This window comes from Stegastes partitus, unplaced genomic scaffold (genome assembly GCF_000690725.1).
Source record: "Stegastes partitus isolate 25-593 unplaced genomic scaffold, Stegastes_partitus-1.0.2 Scaffold747, whole genome shotgun sequence".
Taxonomy (NCBI): Eukaryota; Metazoa; Chordata; class Actinopteri; family Pomacentridae; genus Stegastes; species Stegastes partitus.
In genome coordinates, this window is record NW_007578478.1 from 190,072 (window position 1) to 203,784 (window position 13,713).

The following is a 13,713-nucleotide window of genomic DNA, read 5'->3' on the forward strand; positions in this document are numbered from 1 at the left end:
AAACTTGCTTTGTCTTTTTTTATAAAAGCCTTGTACTGTACAGCCTTTTCTGTTCCGTGTCCTCTACGTACGTTTCTTTTTTTTTTTGTATTTTTATGGATAATGTATGATTATGTAACACTTCAGCCAATGTAAATGTCAGGGAACAATAAAGACACGCAGAGCATTTCAATTAACTTCTTTTTATATATCATACATAAGACTGTCTTAATATAATACAAAGGGCATTGTCATAAACACAGCAAAGTCTTGACTAGATCTTACAATCTGTGGATACATGGACTTATCCTTTCCCCCATGCTGTTCAATTCTATAGTGCATGTTGCATGTACAAAAAAAGTGAAAAAATGTGAAATCAAAAATGAAAAGGATAAATCCAAATTAAATAAGAGGATTTCAACTTCTGTTGGGTGTTCAGATATGTCGACAAGTATACGTGTTTGTGTATAACCCACAAACTGAACAGGCTTATGAAAGATGGAACCTTTTTTCAACCATGTGCTTCTCATATAACCAAAAAGTAAGGTTTGTGATGTACATGCACTTACAATATACCCTGTGAAAATTATTAAGGTTTGAAGATCTAGCTTTCCCTGTTTGATTCAAACCCTACCTCATAGTGTTGTCCTGATGTAGTCAAGTACCTTTGCCAAAAGGCAAGGTTTTGCCACTAAGAAAACAGGAGTTCCTGCCCACTGAATGGTCACCAAATTGACAAACATAATCAACATACCAGCAGGAGCAAGGTAGTGAGTTCTATACTTCCTTTATTAAAAAAATATAAATATATACATAAATTCTATTTCAACTATTAAAAAGGGGCTGCATTTCATGACAACTGCTCTAAATAAGAGGTCAATCAGCATGATCTGAAATAGGCGCACACTTACGAGTCACTGCAGTCAATTTTTTTTCTTTTTCAGTCTTTATTTTTGGAATGTTTAGTACCAGTATGAGTGCCAGTAATAAAACCACTGGCAATTTCTAAATGTCTCAAATTCTGCGGGGTATGAAAAATGATTGCAAATTTGCAATTAACCTTGACATCCAGATAAAACCCCAATCTCAATATAGGTAGCTTTACATTTGTGTTTGTGGAAATACCAAGCATGATTTCTTATGATGGTTTCTCCTTTAAAATGACAACAGCATGACCTGTGGCCTGCCCTTAATTTGAGAGGTGGCTGTGGGCAGGGTTTTCTTTTTTTGTCTAATTTCAAAGCTGGTAAAATGAGCAACAGAAGAAAGAAAGCACTTCAAAATCCCTGATATAAAAAAAATCTGGTAATTGACTGTAATGTTTTGAGGACATGCATGTCTGCCTAGGCAAAGCATGTGATTGTGGGCTGACAGACACCCTTTCCCTTTGAATAGGACAACAATCATGGGGATCTGCCCTACCAAATCAGAACAATACCATTCAACACAAACTGATTTGCCACAATTATCCTTACCCTGCCAAGACAATGACACAAAGTCTTGCTTCACGGCAGAAACTAGCCAAGTTGACCAAATGATGTATGAAAGGCAGCAACACCCTTTGAAATAGTATGATGGGGGCAAAAGAAAAACGACGACACAGAAATAGAACGCATTAGTCTCCTTTTTTTTTTTTTCTTTTTTTTTTTTTTTAAACCATCAGCTTCTATCTTGCTACTCCGGAGCCTGCAGAGTAACTACCAAATTCTCTAACATACCAAAGTTTTAAAAGACTCCCAAAATAATCTACCAATTAATATGGAAACAGTTTTGGTAAAACGTTGCAAACAAATCTGGCCAGAATACACAATAGCCAACGGTCTCGACAACGGTCTCCAGTTTTGCTAAAGTAATATATTGCAGCTGTTTGTGTTGACGTTAAAATAAGATCTTGATAAACTTTGCGTCAAAGTGGTGAACTGCTACATTATTGGTTACAGACACCTATATGCTATAAAACAACTGCTTTGGTATAAAAACATATCCAAAGGGAAAATAAATTCTTGTAAAATTCACAGCATAATTTGAGGAGAAAAAAGGCAGTCACTTAACTCATTTTTTTCTTCAGTTTCCATGTTTTGGATGGAGAGACTTGTGCAGGTGGTTCTGATGAGGAACTACATGCAAAAGGGAAAAAAATAACAAAACATAAAAGGGTAAACTCTGGAATAGATAGTTCTTTCCACTGCAAAATCCTTAACCAGTGAATTTCAAGGAAGTAATGTTTAGGAGGTTGTTGTGTACAATAAGACCCTGTTATGTGGGGCCCTGCTGAAGACGAAATCTTTGTCGAGAAAGGCCTCAAATTACCATTCGTATTTACCTTTTCTAAGTTGTTTTAATTTCCTTAAAGAATTAAGGGCTGTCTAGAGAGAAAAATAGAGAAAAGCCATCTTAATTCAAATGATAATGTCCAGCTCCATCCCATTCCAAGTCCATGAGTCATAAGGCCAAAGGGTTATCTAGAACCAGCCACTGACTGTCTTCCTTTCACTGGGCTGGATCCTTTCGTCTCCCGCGCCCATTGCTGCTCTCGCCTGTGCCGGGCCCGGTTGCAGCTTGCAGGACTACGGGGCCTCTAGGCCTGAGGGGTGGTGCTTCCCTCTCTCCTTTGACCCGATTGGTGTCAGTATCCACCTGCGGGGTCTCCTCTCCACCCGGCCAGCACACGCATAGGGACTCCACTGCTATGTGCTCCCCTTTAACAGAGTTACACAATACCGACCAACAACAAGAAATATCACCGCAAACACTTCCCCTCATTGTCAAGCTACAGGATTTACAAGCAGCTTTTATGTGAAATTTCACTTAAAAAAGGGCAAAAATAATTAAGAACCAGTGGAACAGTAATGTCAGGCGGTCCACGGTTTGAACCGAAAGAGGACGCCAAGCATTTCATCACCAACAGCTACCTGCAAAACAGCTTCAAACTTCGCTCTGAAATGCTCCTTAGAAGATTTTGCCACATAATACCATATGGTGATTACTTGGTGGTTACATGAAACTGGTGAAATGGTAAGATGGATGTCTCAATCTCACTATGGTTATTCCGCAGTATTATTTTGTGCCTAATGATTGCAAAAGAAAAACTGATGAAAATTACATATATACTTTTTAACAAAGGTTTTTCTCTGTAGTAGCGGTTCAGTGATATCTCCCTTCTGACGTGAGCAGCTTTTGTTCTCAACACACCTTGTAGTAAAAAACACCACCTTAAAAATGACGCACAGGGGGAACACACAGCCAAATGTCAGTGCAGTCACGAGCTGGCCATAGAACTCTGCTGCACACACACTCCAGTCATTGGAGACTCCTCCCGGTCCATGCCCTGCCTCATGCCCAGGTGGCCTTCCGCTAGGTAGTGGGCAGGCCCTGTGTTCGTGCCCATGGAGAAAGCAGGGTGCGCTGCCATGCCAGTCTCCTGCCGTGGGTTCGAGAAGGCACCTAGCCCCATGCTCAGCCCACCATTCTGACCAAAGTCAAGGGCTCCAGCGGGCAAATGGCGGAGCTGGTAGGCCTGGTTGCCATGGTTCCCAGTGGAAGAGGACGATGTAGAGGAAGAGGAGGCAGAGGAAGACAGGGAGGTCATGGACAGATGGCCATGAACCACCTCCATGGAGTCCTGTGTCGAGGAGCTGTGTGTCGGGGAGGTGTAGTGGCGTGGGCGTGGGCGAGTAGCCATCATCTGCCCGTGGTGGTGATGAGTATGTGAGTGGGGATGCAGGGCCTTAGGGTGCTGAGGGGGAACATGGAAGGTGGTCTCCTGGACTGGGTGGGTCTCTCCAGTGACTGACTCTGGTCCAACGCCACCTCCCCACACCAGCGGGGGTGGGTAAGGCTGTCTTGCCTGTCAGTGTCAAGCAAACAGCATGAGTCAGTTGTGTAATATGGCTGCATCATTTTTAGTGACTTAAATCAGCATTGCCTAAATGTTATGATCTAGAGGAACATTAATAAAAGATTATCTGTTCTTCATCAAGTAGCAATGTAAGTTTCCTTTGTAGCACACTTAATGAAATCAAGTTTAATGTTTGCAATTCAGAAAGCATGACAATTTTTGGAAAAAATCAAATGTTCAAATTAGCTTTTACCACCACTAAAAAAACTCTACTCAGTATCAGATAATATTTAGATCTTTCTGGGCAGCATACGGACCTGTGGGCAGAGGCTGTCACCATCAATGGCAGGCATGGCCGTGCCAAAGTGTCCTCCACTGTGCAAGTGGTGATGGGTAGGGTCTGATCTTGCTCTGCCACTGGTACTCGTCCCAGATGATCCTCCTAAGTGTTAAACGAAAGTGTCAGCATCAACAACTTCACAATAAAAATGTGAAATGCTACAACATGATTAACTGATGTTTATTGTCTCCAAGGTCTACAACATCATGGATTTAGTATTTTTAATGTCACTACCTTTGGATAATAACAGTTAATAATTGTGGCAAAACTACAGTATATCAATAGACTGTAAATGTACAGGATGCATTTCTTTGTTTAAGTTAAAGCACAACTGATAGATCAATGTGTGCCACTACTCCAACAGCGGAAGAGCTGCCCAGACTTTTTAGGTGGTCTTTACCTGAACTAGAGGAGGTGCTGGAGGTGGTTCCTGAAGACTGGGACTGCTCTAATGCGGGGCTTGTAGACACACTACTGCTTGTATTGGTCCCCTCATCCGCAGTCTTCTTGAAGAAGCTGTGCTGCAGGGCATAGTAGGGTTGGATGCGGCTTTTAGGGTCATAGTCCAACATCCGGAGGATCAGGTCCTTGAACTTCAAGTAGTCAGCAACAGCATGGCCAGACTCCCCCGCCCGCCGGCCACCTGGACCCCCTGTCTCCACACCCAGGATGGAGTGGAGCTTCCGCGAAGCTGGAGGCTTATACTGTTTAAAGCAGAGTACACCAAGTTTTAACGATTTACTCACGTCACTTCTGTATTGCTGCAACCTACCCTATTTCTCCTCAATAATTGCCATCACAAATTATTGGCTGAGTCTGACCGCATCAAAGCACTGAACTCACCCTTTTGCCATCTTTGGTCTTCTTAACACTCCATGTACCATCCGAAAGCTTCTCAAAGAACTTCCTGGCTTTTGGGGCTAGGTCCATTATGTGATTAGGCGGGATACCGAGAACCTCAACTATTTTGTTCATCTGGTCCACCTGAAGAAAATATTACAGATCAAGTTAATTAGTCCTGCTGGCAGAGGTATGTATCAGGCAGTAAGGGAAGTTAAATGTTATCAAATGTTGTCCTAAGATGACTTAACTTAAATTTGGCAAGAATTCATTTCATTTAGGACAACAGTATCAAGGCTTGGCAACATAGTGGTGTGTAGTGTTTTAGGCTTGTGATCTCCATTTCCAACCTTCGAGATCTACATGACATTATTTGTAAGATAGACATCAGGTGAAAGCCAGTGACTTTTTGTCATTTTCTGTTACACTACAAAGGCCAGCACAGAACAAATCTAAATCATGTTTTAGACTGTTGTACCTCATTGGCTCCGCTGAAGAGAGGTTCTCCAGTGTGCATCTCTACCAAGATGCAACCCAAGGACCACATGTCGATGGCCAGGTCATAGGGCATTCCCAGCAGTACCTCTGGGGAACGGTAGAAGCGACTCTGGATATATTGGTATATCTGCAAAAAAAAAACAAAAAACAGACCGATCGTCAGACTCACTGTTTGCCTCGAAACACTGAGCAAGCTAATCATTATACCCAATGTATAGAGGACCATCTATCGCACACTTCTCAGGGACATTTTTTGCATACTTTCATGTTATTGCTGATAAGAAAAACTGCAGCTAGATACCCTTTGTCCCAGTTGGCATGAGCTGCCAAAGTCCACTATTTTGATGGCACTCCTCTTGGGGTTACAGAGGAGGATGTTCTCAGGCTTCAGGTCACAGTGGATGATGCTGAGCTCAGGCGTGGCCAGGAAGAGTAGCGCCGTGCATAGCTGCTGGGCAAACTTCCGGGTGAGATTGAGCGAGACGCCACGGAAGTTGGTATTTCGGAGCAGGTCGTATAGGTTATATGACAGCATCTCAAACACGAGGCAGAGGTGGTTCCGAAACATGAAGTGACGCTTTAGGTGAACTGCAGAAAATCAAAGTGTTCCCATGTTAGTCAAATAAAGGAAAAGTCTTAAGTTTTTTAAAATATATATATTTTTTCTGTGAGATCAGATGCAAATCTTAAGAGTGGATTACCAATGTAGTATTTCATCTCGGTATCATGTTTGTTCATGAGCTCTAGGAGGCGCACTTCAATCTGGGCTTGATTGAGGAAAGCTTTCTTGTTCTTGATGATCTTAATGGCAACCCATTCCTGCTCTGCTCGGTCATATGCTTTCACAACCTGAAGATGCCAACAAAAGCAAATTATAATGTTTCCCAAAGTTGAATCAGAACCATTGATTCAATATTAAACATAAACACTTCAAATATTAACTACATATTAAAAAATCTTCAGTAGGTGGAATTAAATATCTTGAGGTTTTGTTATACAGGGCAAAATCAAACCATAATTTGTTTTTACAAATTCAAGACTATTTTCTGCATCACATGTACTCAAATCAAGTGTATGTGCAATTTAGAATCAAGCACCTGTCCAAATGATCCTTTTCCTATCAAGGAATCAATCTCATAGCGGTCCATCCACTTCTCCCCATTCTTGACGATGTAGTCATAGTTATCATCGTCATAGCCGTCATTAAAGACTTTCCTCTCCTTTTTGTGGCTGGAGTCTTCACCCTGACCCTGTTGGTGCCGTCGCTTCTTTTTTGCATAATACACCTGTAAATTAACAAAACAGTTCATATGATCACACTGCAAGCTCATGTATATTACTTCAAGTTTCATAGATCTTTACAGTGTGAAAGATACGTTTAGGTATACATGGAACATTTTTTTTTTATAAATAATGGATTCATTTGACATTCTTTAATTTTGATGAATCAGTTAATTGTGTTATTTACAAAAAGACAGAAACTAATGAAAAAAAGCCATAATGATTTACCACTAACCAGGGAGGCATCCTCAGATATTATATTTTGCCTTACCAACAGTTCAAAATTGTGAGATATTAAGGTCACTATTGCATTACATTATTATAACAAAGAAGTACATCAAATCTTTATGTCTGACAAGCTAGAAACAGAAAATGACATTTTTGCTTTGAAAACCAACACTGACTCAATTGCCAAAAGAGAAGTTGATTAATTTTGTCCAACAGTTAATTGACTAATTGTTACAACTGTAGATGTATTTAACGAAGAACAAAACTAACCTCATTGATGTGTTTGTATGTTTTGATAAGGTCAATGGAGAGCTTCCTCAGGGGAGCTGAAGTTGGGTCACGAAAGCACTGGGGCATGTGCCTCTGAAGTATCAAAAAGGGAAAGTCACAATATTAAAGTTAACAAAAAAAATAAGCACAGCACCTCTGTAAGTAACAGCTTGATCACATAGGGCTATCATTAAATTTATTACAAATAATTTTCCACAATATGAAATAGCTAGACTGAAAGAAACATTTGACAAGCAGCTACTCTGCCTGGTGACAGCAGCAAAAAAGGGAAGTACACTTTCATATCACAGTAAGTATTACAGTTCTTGTAACACTACATATTAAGACAACAAGAAATCAAAGAGGTGGAGCGGGGTAGGGGTAGTGTACCTGATTGGCAGTGAGCTGTGGTGTCTGGTCGCTGTACGGTAAGACCGTAACAGATTGGTCAGTGCTTGGCTGGTGGCGGTCACTGTACTGCTGGTGCGTATGGGGCATTGGAGCAGCCATCTGAAGACCAGCAGTGTGTAAAGAAAAAGAGGGCGCAAGCCGGACGGACGAAGGTTTGCATGCTGAAGTCTCTCCTCCTGGAAGAAATTAACACTGCTATGAGTTGCATATTAACCTAATTCAACACTGTATGTAACAAAAGACAGAAAGGAGGAAAGGTGTAATAATCCTGATGTGAAACAGCTGCATTTCCTCTTCACACAAGAGATTTTTGGCCCAAAAATAAAACAGGTAAAGATAATGCTACTTACTGTACAGATATAATATAAACAGGCAGTATTTGCTGCTTAATCTAACCACTAATCATTCCCTGAACACAAATTGTATAAATGTACCTTCAGGAAAGGAAAATATTTGCAAAATGCAAATTATGCATTAGTCCTATTTACATGTATGTTGAAATAATCAAACTGACTCCTTAAAAAAACACAAAAAAGGATCATTACATTTTGAGAATAAAAAGGATTAACACATTGTTAATAGACATGTCAGGTTAATACATAGTGTCTTTTGTTAAACATGTAAAGCCAAAAAAATGCATCAAAGGATAACCACAAAATAAAATATAACAGTAATATATCAACCTTTGTGAAGAAAAAGGAGCAAAACAGCAGGTTTAACAGTGAAAAGGGGTGAAAATAAAGCATCTCCACACTGTACAGTGAATCATCCTTCATTTTAAGCCAGAAGGAATCAAAAAATTATTAAATAGCATGTTCAGCTATCAGCATCTCTCACCAGACAACACAATTCACCAGTGCTACACAGTAACCACTATTCAGAATCCCAGCAACAGCACCTAATTAGCATAGCCTATCACCACAGAGATACAGCGTGATTTGGCAAGCCCATCAATGCACAGACCAATCACAACGCAGTATGCAAATAGCCTACTTTTGTTGCCAGGGCAGAGCTGCTCCCATTTTCCAATGAGAAAACAAGAAATAAACAAGAAATAAAATTGAACTTTGGCACACTTAGACGTTGCTTTCAACACAAGAGCCTGACAGCAAAATAGCTGCACAGCCCAAAACCTGCACTCCATCTGAGAGCGTTAGAAAGCTGACCCAGCTTTGGAAAAGCAAAAAATACACATCCACTGACAGAAATAAGAGGAACTGTAAGATGATAGAGCACAGACAACCACTGTATTTGAAACGAAAACTAAGAAATTTTATGTGTGTGTGTGTATATATATATATATATATAATATATATATATTTTATATATATTATATATATAATATATTATTTTTTTAATAAATCTATTTTAGTAACATTCATTCACATAAATCAAGTATAAATTTTTACTGCAGTCTTTTTGATAAAAAAATGTTCTATTTGCTCTATTTAAAGCATTTAAATAATAATTCTAATTTGTCATAATCCCTATTATTTCTGTTTGACTGGTTAGACCTGAAAAAAATAGTGTCAAACTAATTTTGTATCACTTTGAGCTCTGTCATCACATAGAAAGTTGTGTGAAAATGTTAAATACTGTGCTGACCAGTTATAATAATGATTCAGCATTGTTTGACTTTTTCACCACTTAGTATGTCCTAAGATTTGTGGGTCTGGATGCCAAATTAAAAACAGCAACATAACTGAAAGAGAAGATCTTAGGTGAACTACTTCCCCACCAAGGGTTAAGGCTTAATATATAGCAGCTAACCTGGATGCATCTTCTCCTGTAAAATTTCATATCATCCTGGGAGGAGAGTCCAGCAGCAAACCACAACCCACTACAAAGAATAAAAACAGATTATTATCATTGTGCATCTTTGGTGGGATTTAACTTCATAGTGGGTGAACTTCTGTTGAGAAGAAGGTACAGAGGACCCCTAAAGAAGAGAGGACACCCCAAAACTTTGAAAAGTGTGCATGGGGTGAATGTATGAATTTTGTTGAAATTAAAAAATATAGCTACATTTTTTAATTAGTAAGCTGCTTGTCGATCAACAGCGAGAAACAGGTAATACCCAGGGAATTATATCTTTAAAGTATAGAGCATATGAAGCTCTTTTGAAACTGTAAAAGATAAATAGTTCACTCAGAGAGGCACAGACTACAGAACACTTAAACAAATCAGGATTAATATTGTTGTGAACCTATAAGAGCACAGGATCTCCTCTCAGCATGTCCATAGTAAATATGCTATTTAAATTATAGTATCTAAATAGGGGATTTTCAAACAAATAATATGCTTTTTAGAAATAAGCAATTGTTAGTCAGAATAAACTGGTTTAACTACAATTACTGTACAAGATTATGCAAATTGTCAAAGAACTGAAAAAGTTTGGTTTGAGCCCATTTTACAAACACAATAGATGGCATTAGACTAGGATAAATTTGACATTATAAAAATCTCAAACCCTACTGGTAAAATCCAAGCTATATTTGCTCACAAAGCCATTTTACAAGCGCACTTGTAGCTCTTTAGTCTTTCCTAAACGTCTGATTATTCTTAATTTTCAGTACTGACATATGAACAGTTCCTTTCCTGGCTCTAGTCATTACGGCATCAACGGGCCTATTTAGGTGTAAATATAACGACAGCTAGCTTGCTATTAGTAGCCGTATCATATCATAAGTGATGGCTAAAGACCTCTGTAACAAGCCTATGTGTCATCTTCTCACGCCCAACTGATTAGATCCATTGCAAAGCTGAATCAAATGTAGCCCATCCAAAACAATTAAAAGCCTAACGTCCGTGTATAAAGACGGCTCCCGAGCAGCTCTGTACTTACAGATGATGGGGTAGATCTCGTCATGGTTGGAATTTAGGAAGCATATTCAGTGTTAATTTGCGTCCTCTCCTGCTACATATCGTTCGTGTATGCCTCCAATTCCTCGTATAAATGACAAACGTATTCAGGCTCACGTTACCGTTAGCAGTCTAACTAGCTAACGTTGTCGTCGTTAACGTTACCCTGAAAACTGCGGGACAAGCAAGCATATCTCTCACCAATCCAACGTTAACGTTAGCTAGTGACGCTGTGTGCAGCCAGCGGGTTGTGGGGCCCATTCAGCTGGTTCGTCAACAAGTCAACGTTAACCATTAGCCAGGTTAGCCGAATTAGCTACGAGGCGTTAGCCTGGTTAGCTTCCGTACCATGTATCTGTAAAACCCAATCTACACCCCTCATATTAATACAGGTAGACACCGCATGGACAGTAAATCAAACCAGGATGGTTAGCTAACGAGGGAACATTTGCTTCAATCGTACAATGACAGTGTCTAATATTGCAGGGTTAACGTTAGCTGTAACGTTAACACCGTGCCAGCATGACTCTCCGTCCAAACCCACACAATGCGTTGCACCCTCCAAGTTAGTTCACAACCAGCTGTAATGCTGTTCTTGTCTATCATTACGATTCGTCCGTTGACCTACTGACTGAGAGCAAACGTTAACGGTGGCTTCACCGGAGTCGGCACCGCCACAAAATGTTAGCTAGCCGCCATACCATAAGCTACCATTCTCAACTTCACTGTCGCGTCCATCATTGTTAACCATTCACGTTACATATAATATACATCTGCGAAAGCGTTAACGTGAAACGTTGAGCTAACGAATGTCAAATATAACATTTTACAATTGCTCACCTCTGATGGCACGATCTTCATTTAAAGTCCAATAACCTGTATGATGAGGAAACTTATCCAGCTTGAGATTCTCCCCTCCCTGCACGGTTAGCGAGTAATGTTAACGTTAAATCCGATCCCCGTCCTCTGACCGGCAAACTCTAAAATAATTCGCCAGTCAGATATAATACGCTCTTCATGTCCAAAGCTTTGATGAACAACATCGGTGATCGAAGCAACTTTGACCAACGTTACTATCAGCTGATGACAAGCAACATGCTAACGTTAACTAGCACGCATAACTTACTAGCTAACCTTAGCGAACTGGCTAGCTAGTTGACAAAATGAACGCAGCTAACATTAGCTACCTGCCCTGGCTAGCTGTAGCTTCTTTGGCTAGCCTCAAGCTAACAATTCTAGCTACCGCTAAATAAATGTTATGCCAAATTCTGATTTAACGTTGTCTTTGCAAATTTCGCGTCGGCCGCTTCGATAAATACGACAGCACAGTTAAGTCCACAGTATTTCAAACATGAAACAGAAACCGTGTCCTCTGATAATTTTGGTTAGGAATTTTGTGTCAATTTTCACAAAATGGCGCGCGGTCCAAACCTGCGCAGTGAACCGGCCCGGTGGACCAGAGACACGGACAACTGAGTTAGTGCGGCGCCGCCTAATTATTTCAACTATGTTAAAACGTCGGCCTCTTGATCTTCTTAATCCGATCCACTAGACGCATTTCGATATCCAAAAACGTCAAACATATATCCACTGACAGCATTATTCCGGCGGGAAGGGAGAACATTTGAAAAGACTGAGCTGGGAAAAAAACCCTCCTGACAAAATGGCGATGCTCTAGCTTGTTGCCATGGCAACTGTCAATCAAAAAATAAAGTACCCGGATGTACCAATGACGAATAAAATCTAACTGGCCAGAGTTACAGGACACACATAACTCCAGTGGTGTCCCTGTCTGTCTTTTTAACCGCGTTTGGCCTGTTGCTAGCAGCCGACACAGATTTAAATCGTCGACTGTGTTTATTTTTGCAATGCAACACGAACGTTACATTTGTGGCTGTTCCATGGATACATGACTTGTCTTAGTCATGTGTGAGCCCCTACAACACACCCGTTACCATTCTTAAATTGTATGGATATAATGATAATGATCCTGACAGTGCAAATGATTTCTCACCATTCTATAACCTTTATTTCTTTATTTGTCTATAAATAGTAAAAATCTAAACATAATCTAAAGAGGATAAAATACTGAAATGGCCTTATAAAATGTGCAAAAATCTACAAAAAATAACAAACTCTTTTGTGCAGTTATTTTTTATCAATTGTTGTTGAGTTTTTACAATTAATATGGATTCATTTGCTACTGAATTGATGATTAAACTGCATCAAACAATGTAATTTGGCAAAGTTTACAGTTTTGTTCTATCTTTGTCTGTGGACAGCGCTCCACTTCCCCTCAACTCTTAACATTAGTTTCTAATTAGGAATAGGAACCATCTATACTTTAATTTTCACATTCCAATGTACAGGCCTATAAAAGATGCAATTAATTGCATTCAGGCATCTGCAGGGTATCTGGTGTAAATATAGCAGGACGCAATAAGGGATGACTGAGCATCAGGCTTCATAGTAGAAACCTTTTCACTAACATGACAGAGTTTGCAGAAAAACCCCCCAGAAAGGCATAAATCCTAATCATTCATAAACCTATTGCCGCCACTTCTAAATCTTAAACAATTTAAATTTAATTTGGTGTTTGGTCAAGTTTGCATCCTAACATAGGAGGAATTATACTAAACCATTTACATGCATTTGTTGAGTCATGCATCTGAGAAGGAGTTTAGTTTTTAATTCTTAAACTTCTACACACTTTTGTAAATGTCGGTCTAGTCATGGTCTCTTGTCTGACTTATCAGCACAGAACCTGACATTGTAAGGTCAAAAGACGTTGTATTTCTAAGCAGAAGACCCTAAGGTTAATCTGTTTAATGTGTGGGTAGAATCTGTCCTCATTAGAGCAGTGACAATAATATAATCATTATATGGTAACAGAATCACAAACCTTGTGGTTCTAATTAGGACATATGAGTCTGAATAAGTAAATTCACAGAATGTTATAATGTGAAATATGAAATAATGGCTCTAGTTTAAAAACAAAACAAATAAGTACATTTAATGGATCCTAAGTTATCTCAGTCAAATTTCACCTTAAACATTTTCATGTAACGTAGTGCTGTGTAATTGAGTGTGTGAACTATATATGTTATCCAGATTTAAACCAGGATTTATTTTTACTTGTTTGTTTTCTGGTCGGGCTGCAAGGTGG

General features: G+C 39.6%; 1 protein-coding gene across 4 annotated transcripts; it reads right to left on the reverse strand.

Moving 5' to 3' along the window:
• Positions 1-166: 166 nt before the first annotated feature.
• On the reverse strand, positions 167-12,227 carry dyrk1ab (dual-specificity tyrosine-(Y)-phosphorylation regulated kinase 1A, b). 4 transcript variants are annotated; one of them, XM_008291516.1, is made up of 12 exons: positions 11,388-12,227; positions 9,456-9,525; positions 7,665-7,861; positions 7,275-7,367; positions 6,593-6,781; positions 6,197-6,344; positions 5,797-6,083; positions 5,476-5,622; positions 5,001-5,141; positions 4,558-4,861; positions 4,135-4,259; positions 167-3,826 (listed from the first exon to the last, which is right to left on the reverse strand). In XM_008291516.1, the coding sequence occupies exons 2-12, from the start codon at positions 9,463-9,465 to the stop codon at positions 3,239-3,241; spliced, it is 2,229 nt and encodes a 742-aa protein (XP_008289738.1). In that variant the 5' UTR covers positions 9,466-9,525; positions 11,388-12,227; the 3' UTR covers positions 167-3,238. The 4 variants fall into 4 exon arrangements, with proteins under 4 accessions (XP_008289738.1, XP_008289739.1, XP_008289742.1 ...); XM_008291517.1 differs by lacking the exon at positions 11,388-12,227 and adding an exon at positions 10,531-10,863; XM_008291520.1 differs by lacking the exon at positions 9,456-9,525 and having other exon boundaries at positions 11,388-11,481.
• Between the last annotated feature and the right edge of the window lie 1,486 nt (positions 12,228-13,713).

Bases quoted from the DNA above. Each gene is read 5' to 3' on its own strand.
- dyrk1ab (XM_008291516.1), bottom strand. The intron at 7,368-7,664 runs GTACACTACCCC...TTGATACTTCAG, and splicing joins CACAGCTCACTGCCAATCAG to AGGCACATGCCCCAGTGCTT. The intron at 6,782-7,274 runs GTTAGTTTTGTT...GTTAATTTACAG, and splicing joins CATACAAACACATCAATGAG to GTGTATTATGCAAAAAAGAA.